At 35.6% G+C, this 20,078-nt stretch overlaps 1 protein-coding gene across 6 annotated transcripts in view; it reads left to right on the plus strand.

Annotated features, from left to right (window-relative positions):
- Window positions 1-20,078, plus strand: part of LOC127882005 (uncharacterized) — a 146,050-nt gene that overhangs the window by 66,420 nt on the left and 59,552 nt on the right. Inside the window, exon 1 of one of the 6 annotated variants that reach the window (XM_052430368.1) lies at window positions 10,081-11,957. The exons of the other annotated variants lie outside the window; for them this stretch is intronic. Within the exon in view, the coding sequence (XP_052286328.1) occupies window positions 11,931-11,957 (27 nt within the window). The 5' untranslated portion in view covers window positions 10,081-11,930. Of the gene's footprint in view, window positions 1-10,080; window positions 11,958-20,078 lie in introns of those variants that run through there. 6 annotated transcript variants of the gene reach the window in all.

The raw sequence follows: 20,078 nt of genomic DNA on the forward strand, positions 1-20,078 counted from the left end.
TACTTGCTTTGTTAATCAAAGCGCTGAAGGCACTGGATGTGTTCGCTGTTGTATAATCTAAGATGCAACTCAGTTCTCAAAATTATGTTATAGCTTTTAATATCGCAAGTTTGAAATGACCACAACCCATTTAAATTTCAAATTTCAGAGTGTGTCTTAAAGCACAGGTCGAGATGTGTTTTTTTTTCAAATCCTTGAAAAGGCTTATCTTATCTGACATGAATTAAGCCCCGTTTTCCCTGAAAGCAGCCAATATGTACAGATTTCAATGATAAGCACTAGACTGGCCAACGTTGTCTTACAAGCTGTTAAATACTTTTGAATACATACACGCTATGTAGTGTACCAGTGGGAACTATAAACAGGCGGAAGCGTTGATTAGAGCAGACGCTTTTAGCATTCGTCGTCTGCTTTATTTCACTGCAGTTATCCACACAGGCAGTCACGGGTTACGGTTCCTATCGTAGTGAAGCCCATACTGATTTGCAAAATTGCCTCTAAAAAGCAAAAACATAAACATTGCTATTTTAAGCGTTGTTTTCGCTCAATTGAGTGTGTATTTTACAACTATTCGACAAATAACTTGTTGAATTTATAAAATTGCACCTTAAACGAACGGGCGTTTTAAGTTTTATTACAATTAGATACACTGCATTGACGTTCTGTTTGTTCAATGCACATTACAATGCAATGTCTTATCAAACAATGACAGCAATCAAATTTTATAAAATCGTTCAACGTCTATTAAATAGACTCTCATTTAAATGCAAAGCATTCGCTTTACGTTGGATATGCACCTCGGCAGATAAAGTTTGAGTAATTACCTTCTTTGTGCATATAGACCAAAGCCCTTTGTAGATTGTCCAGCTGAATGATGTATTAGCGTCTCAATTAAAGGAATGCGATTTGCAAATTATGTGCACATCTGAAGGATAAGCTCTCGTTAATGATGATACGGTTTTAAATTTCTTTTGGATGTACGAGAGGCAGTATTATAGGCGAATAAGAGGTTAGTTGAACGGTAGCGACTAAAAGTGATATTATGGGCATCTAACAGCTTATAGGTGTCTATCGCAACCGTTGTTTATTTTTGGTGTTTTCACTTCAAATACACTTATATTTGTTAATGCAGCATCAACATACTAAAAAATATCACGGAAAGAGAAAAATAATGCATTTGAATATCAACCGTAGTTTGTTTGACAACTGATCATGCATGTACGATGTGATACTAAATTTAGTTTTAGTGCAGATTCGTTCATACGACACAAAGACATAACTTTGTTTTACGGATCATTTCGGCTTAAAGGACTCACCAGTCTAGTAAAATATCGAATACAAAATATATTTTTATAAACAACTGGTAGCAAGAGTTGCAGATAATTGGTCTGAGTAACCACATTTTAACTAACTCTTTTGGACTGTTAATTCTTTTCAGCTCAATTCAACAGCGAAAAATGCCCATAATATCACTTTAAACATAATGTGTACAATTGTATTCCTTGAATATAATAGGGAAAAGGGGGAGTTGAGAAAGAACGGATGCAATTAAGCTTATATTTGTGGGAAACATGAAAGGCGGAAACCCATCTCATATTGGATCGATATATTAGTCTTGGACACGGTATTTTGCGTTTTAAACGTAAACGTTAACGATTGTCATACACTTCGACTGTGCACTTCTGAAGACTACGAAATACGATATATATAAGCCGGTTTTAGAAGTCAACATGTTCTTCGTAAGGTCTGAAGCCTACGCGTACAGTTGTACTATTAAGTCGATTGTATCCCAGACGTCAGTGCGAAAACGTTGCAAATTTATTAACAGATAACCCAACATGTGTGCTTGTTTGTACAATTAAAAAAAAACAATCGAGACAGATGGAAGAAATTTTACTATATCAAAAGATGAAAACGAACGACTATGGCACAAAGGCACACGGAAACATTTAACCTGTATTATATGTTATAGAATAAAATATAAAAATTAACATTAAAGATCATGATGGTTAAATTGTGTGCGTGTTTTATTTTTGCTATTCTTTATAATTGACTTCAAAGTACGATTCAAACTTTGAACTAAAACATCCAACATACTAACTTCTAAAAGATCGGCCATGCTCTTTTTGTCATAGTACGAAAACCATTAAAAATGATTGTACTTTACTTCTACTTCTACTTCTGCTTCATACTTCCTTGCTGACTATTACAGGCCTATCATAGGCAAATATGGACACCGTCGAGTCCGTTTCCTGTGAAACAACAAGTACTTGGTGTATATGGAGGAGATTATGAGAAGGCTCCCCGAGTAGGGAGCGAACCCACGAACTGCCGATCGCTAGGCGGACACCTAATCCAATACACCACCGCGACCTTGACCTTTATGCGATAATTGCAATAGTATCGTCATCTCCGTACAAAACAATCAATCGAAAGGAATTTTAGTGTAAGATATAAACAAATACAAATTCCGTGTACACACAAAAACGGCATAATTATGTAATGCTGTTTAATCTCCCAACTAACACCGGGTGAACGGTCTTCCTTAGTGGTTTGCTCAAACCGCTATAAGGTTTTATTTTTATTGCCAATTCCTGACAAGGCGCATGGTTGAAATAGTAATTACTGGCAACATTAGACAACTATAGTCCCGTGGATAAATGGTTACCCGATTTCAAACGATCATCATAGTGGCAACCCGTGACGAGATGTACCGATGTTTACGATACATATGCTAGTACGTAGAAAGTAGGGCAAAAGAGTTATAACATCGACTGCAAAGAGAGAAAGATGTGCTTAGACACGATTCTTTCAATTGCTCGCTGCTATCTTCGACTTGTTTCACTATGTTTTATCGACCAAGTGTGAGGTTTTGCACCCAAACAAAACTTGTTTACACCTATAATGCACTGAATTTACCGATCCAGGGTTACGCTTGACGAACAACAGTCACATTATTTTTGTTCTAAGCTTTATGATTTTATTTTACACCATTTATGTAGTCAAAAATAACCTTAGTTTTTTTATAATTTCTCACTTATGTTCCTTCTTTGTCTATATAAAACAGGTCGCGGGTCGTGGCAGAATAATTCAATGCATTTTAGTTTTTAATTTTGGATGTGTTTTTATAATGGCAACCAGCCACTAAGAACATGATTTTTTTAAATGTATGATTAAATGAAAATACAATGGTTTTCATTTCGTATGTTTGTTACGTGGCGGAACATACTTAAGTCTGGTTAAAATGCTCATTAGGTAACTTCTCCACAAAATATGTACTTGGTTCTATACATATTCGGTAATCTGGAGGTACGATTCAGTCACGATTTCGATGTTGTAATGAAACTGTTAGAAAAGTATACTTGTTATTAACATTCCACAACAAACTTAGAGACACAAACGACGAAAATCTGAACAAACAAGATGTGTTTGTGAAACACATTGTCCCCCTATATGATGTTTGACATTGTAGGATGACCTTGACCTTGTGAAGGATGACCTTGACCTTGACCTTTCACCTCTCAAAATGTGCAGCTCCATGAGATACACATGCATGCCAAATATCAAGTTGCTATCTTCAATATTGCAAAAGTATTCATAAAATAAGCGATTTGGGCCACATATATTTGACCTCTGACCTTGAAGGATGACCTTGACCTTGACCTTTCACCACTCAAAATGTGCAGCTCCATGAGATGCACATGCATGCAAAATATCAAGTTGCTATCTTCAATATTGCAAAAGTATTTATAAAATGAGCGATTTTGGCCACATATAATTGACCTCTGACCTTGAAGGATGACCTTGACCTTGACCTTTCACCACTCAAAATGTGCAGCTCAATGAGATGCACATGCATGCCAAATATCAAGTTGCTATCTTCAATATTGCAAAAGTATTCATAAAATGAGCGATTTTGGCCACATATATTTGACCTCTGACCTTGAAGGATGACCTTGACCTTGACCTTTCACCACTCAAAATGTGCAGCTTCATGAGATACACATGCATGCCAAATATGAAGTTGCTATCTTCAATATAGCAAAAGTTATTGCAAAATGTTAAAGTTTGCGCAAACAGACCAACAGACAGGCCAACAGACCAACAGACAGGGCAAAAACAATATGTCCCCCACTACTATAGTGGGGGACATAAAAAACTGAAAAAGACACCGATAAGGTGTTTAATGGTTCAGCCAACAACTGGCACTGTTCTGCTAGATTCAATACTTAGTTTTCCTTCACGAGGATGTTTTTACGCCTATTGTTGTAATAAAGCAAGTCGCTGACAGCATAGCGAATTACGTGTCAAGTTCTAACAATAAATCTTTGCTGAAATGCTGTAATTGTGTAGTAAGAGAAATGGTATACACTCTTTGTTAGAATAAGATATTGCGTCACTAATTTATACGGCAACACAATGATCTAAATGAGATTATGTTTTTTTCTGTACTTGTGTTACAGTGAGTATTTGCACGTGGAAGAGAAACATAACTTGAAAAAATAGTGTTAATTGGGTTTTTGATGTTCATACCAAGGCATGTAATCGCACATGATTTACATCAAAACCAACAGAACCTCGTTTGTAGTTTAATAAAACAGATACAATCGCAATCTATACGAAAAAGACCGTGTTTCGAAATTATGTTGTTCCTGTGGCGTGTTACAGTCGCATAAATCCAAAAAATAATTGGATTTCATTTTCGATTTCACACAAATTACCAAAGATACTTCCTTTCATGGACGGTAATGTGTTCCAATGACGGTCAATCCATATACGGTGATTTATTCTGGCTAGTAGTTGTGTTGATGAATCCGAAACGCACAAATAGGATAGAAAAGAAACTTCATACGATTATCTTGTATTATCTAGTCTTGCCTAATACATTTTGAGGAAAAATAACGTTATGAGGTGGAATATGTATAATGGCTTTTTAATCTTGCTTATCATGTTGAATTCATGTTACATTACCGAAGATAAACATAACAGAGACGACTATCATTTTGCAGTTGCTAACGAGTTCGAGAGAAAATGCAAGTTTTTAACCCAAAACGTCGCATGGTTTCGTCCTGTATTCAGGGCCGGCTAAACCTGTTTTGGGGCCCAAGGCTGCACATGATACGGGGGCCCCCTTTTATCTGGTCCCCTTCTGTATATTAAAAATCATACTTTTGATACTACAACTAGGAAGATGAGAAAAGTTGCATTTGTACACAGTTGACAGTTACATTACATATATATATGAGCGACTCAAACTCTGTCATGAAACCAAACAATTTGTGAAGACCAGAATATGCGCTCAATCGATTGCGAAGGTCAACAGTGAGACACTCAACTATGCTGTAGAATGTGTGAATTAGAAAATGGTCGCGTGCACTTAGCTCCGTATTCGCAGTTGTTGTCGTACTCTCGTCACAAAATAGTTTCCACCGTTTCTTACGCTTATTCGCAACCTTATATTCGTTGATTGCAACAAACGCTTCGGCCTTCTCTTCAATGTCTTCAAACGTGTCCAGATGGTGGCATGACCATACGGGCAAGTCGTATAATAAACAAAGAAACTAATAGTTCTGAATGAATATACAACACGGAAAGAAAATTGAAAGCATAGTAAATCAAAGCAAACTAAACGGCTACAATTCGATTTTCATCGGGAAACTGTTAAAATCACAAAGATTTGTTTTACTGCAATCCCGATAGAGTGGTTAAATGGCGTAATAAAGAAAGATCATACATTGGGAAACTGGCCTGTAGTTGGGGGCCCCTTAAAATTCGGGAGCCCAAGGCTGCAGCCTTGTTAGCCTAGTGGTTAATCCGGCCCTGCCTGTATTACACGCTTTGAATGCTGAAGTAATATGTGTGCATTCATTCAATGTTATACCGTATAAAAACGTTGAAAGTCGAACTTTTTAATGATGTTACATATCTTTTATTGTGTCATATGTCAACTATCGGAAAGTATATTATACTTTTATCAGAAAACACATTTGAAACAATAAGCTAATGCATATCTATAAATATAAAAAGATACGCATTTAGATTTTTAAACCTGTTAACCCGATCTATTCATAATCAAAACCATAATGAAACCATTCCAGAAGAACATCTGCGTTAGTGGACAAAGTGTGTTTCATGTTTACTTTTTAGTTCATGGTTTCCATAATATGCAATAATTTCACAAAATATGACGTCGAAGGTGCATTTTGCCGATACCATCACTGACGTCACTATACTCGTTTCTTAACAATAATGATAATTCCAACAATTTGATAACAACACTTTTTATTAAAAAGCTGTTTAATAAAGACAAGTATTGTATTTTTTTTAATTTAAAAATGTAACTTATTGACGACAACTATCATAATTATAGCACTGGTGAGTGGACGCAATGCGACAACTATCTAAGTTCTTGTACCTACGAGTGGACGCAATATAGTCTAGATATTAACCTCTTTTATAACTAGACGTATTCCTTGTAAAATTGCCCTTATACACAATAGAATATCTCGCCTGGGCAATCAGCAATGTCTATGATTAATTCATTATTTTGCCCGGAAAGAAAGGCTTTCATCATATGATACAATCGCCCTTGACGACCGTTAAAATCTAGTCACTGACGCAAGATCTAATCCAAATTAAAAATTGCTCTAAGGGGAATCGATATTCCTTAAGATTATGTTCATGAACTTTGAAGTTTATTTTATTGCGTACATTTTATTTTCTGACAATTTTCCTGCTGCTTTTATATTAGGAGAAAGAAGCGGTTTAAACATTTAAAGGACTGCGATTTACCAAGAAGCTTTCTCATTTTTTGTCTTTGTTTTGCAAGTGTTGTTTTTAGTCGGTAATAGTATATGTACGTGCTAGTAAATGGCAAGCATTTGATATAAAGACGCTTACGTGCTTTTATTTAACAGTTCAAACGGTTTTCATAATGTACACAAGAAAATCATTCGAACGAATTTAAAAAAAAACCGGAACCATACTGGTCCCGCAAACTTAGAATTCTACTTCTTTAATGTTAGACATTCAAACTTATATGCATTATTGTATATAAATCAAAATTTTAAAACGTTAACAAGCAGCAACGTTCAGAGTCCATAGCCGTAACGACACGTATGTGTTATATGCATAGGTGGCATTGATTTTTTTAAAGTTATCTTAAGTTAACTCAATACACGAACTAGCTTTTGTGTGAATTCGACAGGTTGTTGCTTATTTCTCGGTAAATATTAAGTTAAGTGTTTTATCCGAACGTAGACGTAGAACGCGTTCATTACTATAAATGTCCACGTCTCTATTTTAGTATCATTAAATCATACTGTGTCGTTGAAAAAATACAAAAGCACAAAAAACTGTATCTGCCTAACAGTAGATATGCTTTACAGAAGAACAAAGGCAGTGTGTGTTGCTGCGCGATGAAGCAAGCGGTTGATGGGATTGTCATAAAAGGGGTTTTGTAACAGAAAAAACGGGCTGCTGCTCAAGTTCCCTTAGGGTGTATGTTTGTGAAAGGAAGGTCCACATGTGTTGTGATTGTATGTTCCTGTTCATATGTGGATGAATTTATATTCTCTGAAACGCACTATATTGCCCGATTTGTAAACTATTGCAGCATATGTTGAAACAATAAAATAAAACCTGCTCATCCTCTAGACATCTCCGTATAATTATAAAACAGCAGGTTCTATGCGCCACCTAGAAAGTAGCATTTTCTCGTTTATAAATATATCTCAAAACCGTTGGCGACCGTGGTCGTGTTCTGTCTTAAATGCAAAGTATTAACTGTACAATTAATCGTGCATTTAAGTAAAACAATTATGCTGTTGGCTGGCAATAAGGCATATAATGGAGACGCTGGGATCACCACACCTTATTATCAAGGCCCGATGTGCCGAAGGTATTATAGTCCGAAGCCCCGATACGCCCAAAGTCCGATAGTCCTTAGGGCTGATCATTCGGAAGCCCATTATTTTGAAGGCGACAGTTTGTCAAAGTGATCATCGTCCTTTATAATGTATACTATAAAAACCACATGTGTTTTTATTATTTCTCTGAAAATACATGGTCCAAAGGTGTTATATGATCTCACATTTTATAAGGTACATATAATAATACAACTGAGTTTGTTTCAATTATACCCTAGTAGTCAAAATGGTTTTAATATAGCCTTAATTGTAGCTAATTAATTAGATAAAATCTTAAAGGAAACCACAGGGTTTGTTGAAACTATGGCCTGCGATCAAAACTTGCCGGTGCAATTAATTGGGTCAATGAATTTATTATATCTTTCAACATGGTCGTGTCTAAAAAATCTTTGATAGTTTTGGCATGTTACATCGGATCATCTCTGCGATACAAATTTCGACAACTTCAACACTTACTCTAAAGCCCAGTACAGTCGTATAAAAAATATAGGAACATACAGTTAACTCGTTCATCATGTCCAATGCAATAAATCCTTCTTTTAACCACACGACAAAAAATGTATGTGTGCCTTGTTCAGACAAAAATACAATGGCGATTAAAAAAGACATATAAAACGCTCAATCAATTGGAAATCTTAAATTAAAATGGTAAATTTACTAAAGCGTGTGTTCTGCTTTTCATCGATTGTTCGCAAAAACGTTTAATACTACCATACCCTTCAAAATACTATGTTTTTACTAAAACAACGCAGTGATACATAACACTCGCGTTTGCTTCAAAGTGTCCCAGGATTTAATCATATTTATTTATGTTTTATTTGCTCATGTCATAATATTTAATTATGCAAAGTTATGAGTTTGTTTACAATTAAATATATGCGAAAATATTTTAACAACTTTACAAACTCGCACAATAATATTGATACATTCTTTTTAAGTCACTTACAATCAACAATAGGTGCAGTTCTACTCTTCCTATCAACAGAGCCAAAGTACAAACAGTAAAGTGAACGAATTTGACACGATCGTTCCAGTCTATTAAAATTCTAGAGTTTCGATTTCACAATTCTGCAACACATTTCATACCACGTCATGTTATCAAGGTGCAAGTGACTCGACTAACAGATTGGGGCATTGGGACGATATACATATAAGAAAGATCTATCAATACAAAAATTACCAAAAGGTGGAACCTAATAACAAGTCGTTTTCGTAATAAAGGCTCAGGTCTATAACGAACTTTACTAGTTATATGAACTTGTTGAATCATTTTTTTCAGTAGTATTGTATTCACAAAGTTAAGTGTGTTTATTCAGGTTTACGAACACGTTTAAACTGCAGATTAAGTTGCATGCAATTAAATGAAGTAGCTTTTATTGTGATAAAAATCTTACTCATTTCAATAAACGACTATGTATGTATCATTGTTTCAAAAAAAGTGTAAATCTTATTTTCGCTGTAAAACGTTCATATTTACAGTACATGAGGCTTTAAAATATCATTTATTTTCTACTTCCGCTGATCAGATTACTGACTAGACTCGCCCATTGTTCAACTCAATAAGCCGAAACCGGGTTACATGACCTTTCTAAACCCCTTGTAATTTACAATTTGTTGCTTGGCAACAATACGCATTGCGCGTCAATGTGTAACGTTTGGGCCACAATACTCGCGAAATTTGATAATTACAGGGACAAAGCGACCTTTGAGAAGTTAAAAATAGTAATAAAACTTGTTTGTAGAGTCAAAGTCCCTGCTTCTGTTTTGTGATCAAGAAAGCGATTACTGAATGGTACAGATAAAATGGTCTCTTTATAAAAGTTTATTGTTAATGGACGGGTACCTATCTTCATTTTAATTACTGACATTGATTTGATTTTGCAGCAGATGGGGACTTTACATTTAAACTTCATAGAGATCTTATTGTGTCAGCGTTCGCTTTTGTTTGTGCTTGTTGTAAAAGCTCACTGGAAAGTTAAACGGAGTGACACATTCATGCTGGGTTTTAACTTGTTAAACTCCCCAATTGCAAGGATTCGTTTTGGCATATTATTGTTACAGCGCGAACACGGCGAACTAGGAATGTGATATGTACAAGGTTTTTAAGGCGTTATCAATCACGAGTGGGGCTGTGAAGACCTGCCGATATTTGGATTCTTTCGAAACTGAAACCTTAGTGAAAGGTTAACACAACATATCAAACTGTAAGAACCTTAATTAAGTTCGTTAACATTTCTGTGTCAAAAGATGTTAATCCTGTATAATGTATTCGATTGTATATAGTTATTGCTTTACGGGGTTGTGTTAACCGAACATACAAAGGATACTATTAGTGTTTTTTTCTCGATAAGGAATTAACCGTGACTACATTTGATAATACGGAATGGAATTAATTAACTGTTGTGCGAACAAACGTTGATTTGGAAACAAAAGACGTGATTAATTTCACGGTAGATAACAATAGATGTAATCAATGATTAAAGAAACTAATACATAACCAAATCGTGATCAGTGGTTCATACAGTGTAGAATGAATCCAAACAGACTTATATGTAGTGAATATTAGATTTGGCTGAAAGCGGTAAAACAATAGAATGTGACATGTAGGAGCACTGCGTAAATGACCCCAGTGTAACCTCCATACACTGATAACAGTGCGATATAGCGTACGATTGAAGTGTTTACAGTGTTTAACTCGTTCATATATACCGGTCACTCTTGACTTTTGAGTAACGTTTGACTAGAGAAGTATTGTTAGTAAGCGGTATAATAAGTGATTTGAATCATATTAATACTTAAGCGGCTATAACTCTTTTGTGAATGAGTTGTTTGGCCAAGATGGATAATAAGTTATACAATTCATTATAGTTAATTGTTTTGTACTGTTGTGATCTCCGCAATTAAACGTGTCAATTAGTAACGTAAATGCCGTTGTTTAACATACCATTCGTCTTATGCTGTCAAAACTACTATAAATCTATGGATTTAATTAAGAGCTGATTTTGGATTTACGCGTGCTCGCCGAATTTTATGAAATAGTTGTTAAGTACGAACGTGGTGTGAATCAATAAAGAGAGGCTGACAATAGCACAGATTTGGAGCTGGATCTTAGGAATACAACGGGACTACCGTGTAGCTAAGCTTAAGAGTTTAAATAATTTAAAAAGCACACACATCAGCGTTTCACCTGCCTTATATTGTTGATTCTGCAGTCTGATAACAACCACGCAGATAACAGCAAACTGCTGGAAATTGGATATTGGATTCCAGTAGCCTGAAAATATCTTCTGACAAGATACCGGCGATCCATTCGTTTTCCGAGAAGTATCAGGGGATTTAACAATGGCGAAAGCTTCATCGACCGACCATGGCTTCCATAATTCTTCCTGTCGGAGGAAGTAATTACACGTAGACCGGGATGAGGCTTTGGAACGATACGGCGATGTGTGTACATGAAGTTTTGTAACTCTCATATGAAAACTTCTCGCAGCTATGGTTAAATTATAGAAATACTGGATACTATTGTGGATTGTTTTAGTCGACTCATGACTAAGCTCAAGTTGTCTTGCTGTTATTTGGCCAGTGTATCAGCGTGGTTTAAGTATAGAAAAGGGGCGTGTTTATGGAGGCTGTATACTGAAAACACGGTTGATTGTTGTGTTCGACTTTCATGAGTTTATGCCGAATCACAGTGGTTGTTGTTTGTTGATGGTGAGTTTCGAAGTTATTTAACGTGTATCGAACGCATATAAATACAAGGGGAGTTTTATCAGAAGGAAAGCCGAAATCCTAAACACAATAGGAAATTGATTTTCTGGCCTTCGAGCTTATGCCAACTTCCAGTGTGAAACGCATTTGTGTTGTTTTGTTATCTTCGAAAAAACTGTGTCAACGTGTATTGAATGGTAACAAAGCGCGTGTGTTGAACACTGTCAGTGAGTGATAAAGTTGGATTATTGGATTTTTTGAACTCACGTGCGTGACAGCTGGTCTCAGGCAGTCATGCATAAAGCATACTTGCCTCCATCGGTAGGTTACATACTACTATATAATTTGATAGATAAATGTTATAATATTTGATAATAATATAATTATACTTGAGTTTCATGTTGCTGCCGATGATTTATCATTGATTAATCCCTGTATAGTCAGTTTTTTATCATTAAATAATTTAACGGATGTTAAATGCTTTATTTATATTCTCGAGATTTATTGACGAGGTTTATCGATTAGGAAATGCATGCTATTCACGATATTCGAGCAGGGATTTCAAAAGAGTAGTATTTTGTATTGACATTGTGTTGCAATTAACATTGCAGGCAATGTGCAGGCAATTTTTTCACATGTACACAATTTAGAAACATCGTCCCTTAGGGGACTAGATATAACAGAACAGAAAAGAAAGTTTACTCGTATAACTTGAACACGTCTAGTTGATCGTTATAAATACAAAACTGACGAGATTTACGCAATAAGCACATGCATAGATATGCGAAAGTGACAACAAATGTGTTTTTAAAAGGCGGATTAGGCCATTACATTATTCAACGTTTGCATTCAATGTCTGAGATATAGAATAGTACATAGATATGTGTTAACCATCTATCTCTCTGCAAAACATGACTCAACGAACGTGTGCTCATCGTCATATGCGTGTTTTTTTACATTTTAACATGTGTGATGTATAAAGTCAATGTCAAAGTTTTTCGTTATTAATTAGTACTTCAGAAAATCCGTATGTTATTAGCGTGAGCTGTGTGTTTAAGTATAGTACATTCATTGTGTCCAACAGAGTAAATGGTGGGAATGAACGCTGTGAACAGTTACATTCACGTACAAAGTTCATAGTATAAACTATCACATGTGCCAATATGTTAGTGTTATTTCAGTCAGTGAGTGTTGCGAAAAACAAACGCTCAACACCAGCGAGAATGCGTGTTTATTGCTAGTAATTGTTCTAAATGTCCGTGTATGTCAATAATATTGAATTAACGTCAAGTAAATCCGACGTAAATGATCGCAAAGCACGCGATCCTGCGATATGTCTGCAAGAAGCCGTATTGGTCATAAGAGAGATTTAGGCATGTGTTCCAACAGTATCATTGCGTAAGGCCAAATGAAATACATTTGTTTTAAAACTGTCTTTGTTGGTTACTGATATGTGAACATACGTATACATGTATTGTTGCTGGTTCTTCTGATGATACAAGAAAATTGATGATGATGGATGATGAGCCTCCTGATGATAATACTACCGATGGTAGGGCTGGTAAGGACCACAATGATGATGTTGTTACATGTACAGCTATAGCTGATGATGATGGCGATCATGGTGTTGGTGGTTTGTTCACAATTTGTATTGTCCGGTGTTGACTATTGATCATATTGACAATGGTATTTTTATAAAGACCATTCGGGGAGGAGATATGTTTAAAGTATTGGCGTTACATAGAAGGAACGTAACACTTATGATTACTTGATTTTACAGACTCGCAAATCAAACACGATTCTGGAAAGATATCATACTGCGTTTCCCCACTGGGAAAAGGTCATTCATTACTAGTTGACGAGCGCTGGAACTAAGAACACATTTATCCTCATTGACAGCATTGTATTAATGAATATTAACTATAGAAAGATATAGACATTATCAGTAATTAACACACGATTAACCATTCGACGATGGACTTATAACGATCACTCGTTGCTTGGTATGTCCTGTCCCGATATAACTAATATGATACAATTGATGGGTAACACGTCTAGCGGGATAATCTTAAATATATTTACTTCACCGCATTTTGGTTCTTAATGAGATAAATTATTTCGCCATTCATACGTACATGTAGATGTTTCGATTTTGCATAATTATTTCAAGGTTGACCTCCATCTGTCAAGTTAGGTCAACTTTGTTGATGGTGTCACACGATTGTTTGGCCTCGGGCTAATCGTATACCCTACAATCAAAATGTACTAACGAACAAATATTTATTTTACCTTCAATAATTGAGCTACCGACATAAAAATTAATTTATGCTCGGTAAAAACATTATTTAATAAGTGACTGTTTGAAATATTAATACAAACACAACTTGTTATCTGCAGAATTGAACGCCAACGAAATAAATATGCTTAGCACGTTATAAAATCAGCAAAATATGAGCATATGCGTCTTGTTTTGAGAAAACTGGGCATAATGCATGCGCGTAAAGTGTCGTTCCGGATTAGCCTGTGCAATCCGCACTGCTAATCAGGGACGACACTTTACGCTTTTATGACATTTTTCGTTTAAATGAAGTATCTTCTTAGCAAAAATCCAATTAAGGCGGAAAGTGTCGTCCCTGATTAGCCTGTGCGGACTGCACAGGCTAATCAGGGACGACACTGTGCGCACATGCATTATGCCCAGTTTTCTCAGAACGCGACTCATATGTGGGTAAACCTGTTCGATTAATGCGGCAAGTTCTATATTCGATATAAACTACCGTTCATCCGCAAACAATTAGTGGTGGTCGATGAGATAAGAGTCACGTTTGATTTACTCACATTCTAGCGTATCACTGTGTTACATAAGTATTCATGGATTGTAGAAAGGGGTTGTCTTAAATAGTATGGGCAAACATACGGTGCATTGATTTGATATCGAGTTCATTTAAAGATAAAGACACATTGATTTGTAACCTTATTTAGGACGCCCGTGAGTCCATTTCCTGGGAAGAACTAGTACTTGACTTCATGATATCAGATCTTTGAAGAATCATTTAGACTACCGGTATTTTAGGAACGCCCCCACACGCTATTAGTGTGTGGGGGCGCTCCTAAAATTATGTTATAAACGCGACCGCTTATGGTTAATAAACTTTTAGTTTGTGATTTACGGATCTTTATAAACGCGTGGTATGAATTGAACAAACCAATTCAAATCTTCGTTTACATGCATTTTGGTTTGAAATGTTGAGTGGTCAGCTTTATTGCTCATTTTATTTGTTCATTTGCAGATCACGCACTTTTGTTGGGAATATAATAGATCTTCCTAAATAAGGAAAGTACCTTTCACCGGTACTTTATTAAGCTTTAAAATCTTGCTATAAGTATTATTCAAGGGTATAACAGCATTTTGTTTTATTTGTAAAAAGATATCATTTTCAAACACACAATGCAGCTACATAAAATTCACCTATAGCAATCACGGTCGCCATATTTGTGAGAATAATGAGTCTATGAATATGTAATAATGAGTCTATGAATATGTAATCAAGGAGTATCTTGCTTGAAAGCAATTATCCACTTCGAGGTGTTAAAAAGTAACGACTAAGCATTCATCAAGGACAAACTTGCACGTAAATTGCAAGTTAAACTAACTGTGATAAAAAGGGTGGTAAAGCCTGTGCGTAAAGTGTCATCACATATTATCCAGTGCAGTCCGCGCAGGCTCATCAGTGACGACACTTTCCGCGAAAACTGTCTTTTTGCTAAGAAGAGACTTTCTTTAAACATAAAATATCATAAACGCGGAAAGTGTCGTCTTTGATAAGCCTGTGCGGATTGCACGGGCTTATTTGGGACGACACTTAACGCACATGAATTCAACTCTCTTTCACGTATCACGGCCCATATATGATCGTCTGCAAGTTGATGAGGTTGAAAAAGCTGCTGTGACTGTTCATGTCCTGTATCGCATACTTTCTTGAGCTTTTGAAAAATATCATTGATGTTAACAATGTTATTCGATTTTTGCACTGTTTTATTTAAATCGTGAAATCTGACGTCATGACGTTGTTTTGTTTCCCCCGCGAATTCTCCACTTCATTGTTTTTGTTACTATAAATCAACTCTTGAAACACTCGTTAATTCTTAGATCTAAAATACGCCAAATCGAACAAATATCATCAAAAATAAATACTTTGTGATACTTATTTTGATGATATTCATTGTAATCATAGTGCTGTTGATGGCTGCAGTTTTTGATGATATTCATTGTAATCATAGTGCTGTTGATGGCTGCAGTTGTTGGTTGTAATGTGGTGGCATTTACGATACTGATAACGAGAACGAGGTCAACGGTCCTGGAAAAAATCGTGAAAAGGCGTATTCCTATTAACCCATTTATGTCTTGAGTCTAGAAAAAAGACCTTTGCAAACAGCGTAGACCCAGATGAGCGGTGTCTCATCTGGGTCTGCGCTGTTTGCTTAAATGAATTTCTGTAAGAAATATTCTAAATATAGAAATAAATATATTAGACATCCCTAATTTGGAAATAAATTGATCCAATTCAGAAGGATGGGAGCGTCCACTAGGCATAAATGGGTTAAAATTAGTGTTTGTTTAACTACTTTGATGGTGGTAATGGTAACTAAATACACCCATTCCGAACAGAAAGTGTAATAAAATCCGCAAAATTACACCAATTAACTTTATTAAACAAACACCAAAGGTCACGCTACCCTGATTATATCATGTATGCCTTTCAAGGTACCCGCTTTAATATGTCACTGACTCACTCGCTCATTATACCATACCTTTGTCTACTTGGTATGCTTGGAACGAGTGTCATTATTTGGTCCAGCGGACAATTAATCAATGTCTTCCCAAGTCTCAAATACACCAGCCCGTTTTGGTTTACTACCTTTATACCATTAAAGCTACATTCCTTCTACTGAGATAATTACACTTACACGATAAACTTCAATTTTCATATAGAAACATTTGTAACAAAAAACATTTCATTTTGCTTCTACCTGTTACCTGTGACTACAACTACTACTGATACTACTGCTACTACTACTGCTACTGCTGCTGCTGCTGCTACTGCTACTGCTACTGCTACTGCTACTACTACTACTACTACTACTACTACTACTACTACTACTACTACTACTACTACTACTACTACCACTACTACCACTACTACTACTACTACTACTACTACTACTACTACTACTACTACTACTTCTACTATTACTACTACTACTACTACTACTACTACTACTACTACTACTACTACTACTACTACTACTACTACAACTACTACTACTGTTACTTCTTCTACTACTACTACTAATAATAATATTAGTTATTATTATTATAATTGTTACTTCTTGTTGTCTAAAAAAAGCTAGCATACAAATAGTCAGGGTGCGGGATTACTTGACTTGTTGGAGTCCCAATTTAATTAAACTCTAATGGAAGTAAACACCGGTAAGTGCTGCTTTTTCAAAATTTCAACGAGATATTTTAAAGCGGATTATGGCAATGTGAAATGCATCATAATGACTTTATTTAATTAGCATGTGTTCTTGCTCAAAAATTCCATATGTACTGCTCGACTTTGCTTCACACAACGTGAACTTTTGTCACCGATTTCAGACGTATTCGATGATTTATTCTTATATCTTAAAATATCGACACCAACTGCGAGAGAAGCTGTCTTTTATTCATTAACGATTTTTGCAAATGTATTTCACGAACTCGAGTTATTTGCAAAAAAAAGTTTTTAACGGTTTGTTAACATTCTGTCCGGCCCGTGTGTAAATCCCTGACAACCCCATTGATTCTGCACTCTGATAGTAAAACATCCAAGAGGCATTCTAGTCTATTCTTACATAACTGCAGCATGTCAAATTCCTAACTAGCTACCTTGACAAGAACCGACATAAAGGCTAATCCGGCAATGTTAGGTATATAAGATGCTGTCTGCTTCAAGTGCAATCAACAATTCCCCACCTGTGTATCTCGTGTTGACAGACATATCACGTATAATTAGAACCGACAAAGATGGCCGTATAAGCTTGGCAGCGGTTTTTACTGTACCGGATATGCATATTGTGTTGAAAGTAATTACGATATCGTCATTTAGAGAGAACTTTAGTATTTTTGAAATTGAACATACATTTCGAGTTATAGTTAGCTTTAGCTAAAAATATAATGTAGCAGCAATTTCGTACGAAACTTATTTATTAAAAGTGTGCATATTGTTCCTCATTAGTTATGTCATTAAGTGCAATAGAAACAGTTGGGAACAAATGTTCAATAACATTATGTTTGTTTCGGACATCGGTAATTTCGGATAATGCACCAAAGTGCTATTAAAAACACACACGAATGGTTCAAGTTTACAATGTTCCGTAATTTCCAGAGCATATGTTTTCAACACGAATGTACCGGTAAAACATTAACAAAAACATCAACTTTACCTTATAATAAATTCCGAGCAGTCTCTTGTGTATCGTTATTACTTCCCTTTTGCATAACTCACATTTATTAGCGAAAGAGAACATCTTTATTGCAAATGTTTTCGAGGAAGGTTTCATGGGAGTTTTGGCGTAAAAACAAACGATTGACTCTTGTGTTTACCCCCTCCCCATAATTGCACTCCTTAAACATTTCATGTACCTCCTCACTCGCTCGTTGTAATTGTCTTCTTCCCTACTTATTCATGTATTGTATCCATTTTCTGCAAACAATCATTAAACACTTATATATAACTATAATAAATCTGTCTAAATACTTATACTTCTGTAATCTAGTTATAATTCCAACAATTTGAATGAAAATTATAGTATATAATAAAATGACCACACGGTGTGTATGCTTTTATCATTTGGTACCTATGAACTGACGGGCTGTGTTTCGTTTGGTTTGTATATTGAACATAAAAAAGAATCAAATAAACGATAGGACGAAATACTCGATTAATTTTGTACGTGTACATGTATAAGTACGCGCCGTTTAACGCTTTTAACAAACGTGCATAGATGAAAAATCACTATGTTCTCATACTCTTTTATGAGAATAATAACATAATAATTATAGAACTAATTCATGCAAGTAATAAATACACTCTTTGAATTCAAGTATTCTGGCAGCTGTAACTTTTTGTTTGTGCTGTACGACTGTGCGATAATAAGCAGCGTGTAAAATGATTAACGGGGACATCGCACATCTTCTTCTTATACCGCACGAGGACATAGAGCGGATGCTAGGCCCTGGGAAAAAGAGGCTTAATACATGTGCGTAAAGTGTCATCTCAGATTAGCCCGTGCAGTTCGCAAAGACTCATCAGGGACGATAATAATTTCTGCTTTAACTGATGTTTTTTTGTTTAAGGGAAATCTTCTTTTCTTAACGAAAATCATGTTTTGGCGGAAAGTGTTTTCCCGTATTGGCCTATGTGGACTGCACGGTCTAATCTGGGACGACACTTTTCCCCAGAGCAAGACACAGCGCGCTTTCCGCATTGCGCGAGGAACGCGTGTTTATTATTCTAAGTTATCTGGTGGCAATACCGAAGTGGTAGGTTGATAAACAAAATAATGTGTTTTGACATACAAGAATTAACTTGTTGTATTAGTACTGCATTACATGCTAAGGAATGGCAAACATAAAACGCAAAAAGACGAGATTGTGACGTAATTATAATCCCAGAAAATAAAAAGCGAAAACTATAAATGAAATATAAAGGTTGGCAAATCCATTCAGTTCCACATACCACCAGTTACATTTCCTTGCCAAAGTCTTCAGACGTTCAAAATGACGAACATGCAATGGTACTTACATAGTAGATTCAATGAAATATAAATGGCATACAATTATTTTTGACATACCTACTGTAACAGCATAACGAAAATGAAAACAATACATAAGGGGTAAACACATGGTTTATTGAATAATAACAAACATGAAACATCTATTTCTTTAATAACCTAAAATTAAGAAATCCTTTGTTTTATAATTGATATGAGAACAGTTCACCGTCAGTTTTTAAACCAATACTAATTCTATGATCACTGCTCATTGGATTGACTGTTAAGCGTTGTTTGCTCATCAATTTTACAACGATGTTCGTCCTTTAAAGGGGCCTTTTCACAGATTTTGGCATTTTTTTAACTTATTCATTAAATGCTTTATATTGATAAATGTAAACATTGGATCGTAAAAGCTCCAGTAAAAAATCAAGAAAAAAATTAAAAAAAGGAAAAGAACATTGCCCGGAGCAGGTTTCGAACCAGTGACCCCTGGAGTCCTGCCAGAATCCTGAAGTAAAAACGCTTTAGCCTACTGAGCTATTCCGCCGAGTACACATACTTGGCGTATTTTATACCTTATATAAGCAATCTTCGTAGTTTCACAAAATTTAACGACAAAAACAG

The sequence above is a fragment of the Dreissena polymorpha genome, chromosome 5 (assembly GCF_020536995.1).
Source record: "Dreissena polymorpha isolate Duluth1 chromosome 5, UMN_Dpol_1.0, whole genome shotgun sequence".
Classification (NCBI taxonomy): domain Eukaryota; kingdom Metazoa; phylum Mollusca; class Bivalvia; order Myida; family Dreissenidae; genus Dreissena; species Dreissena polymorpha.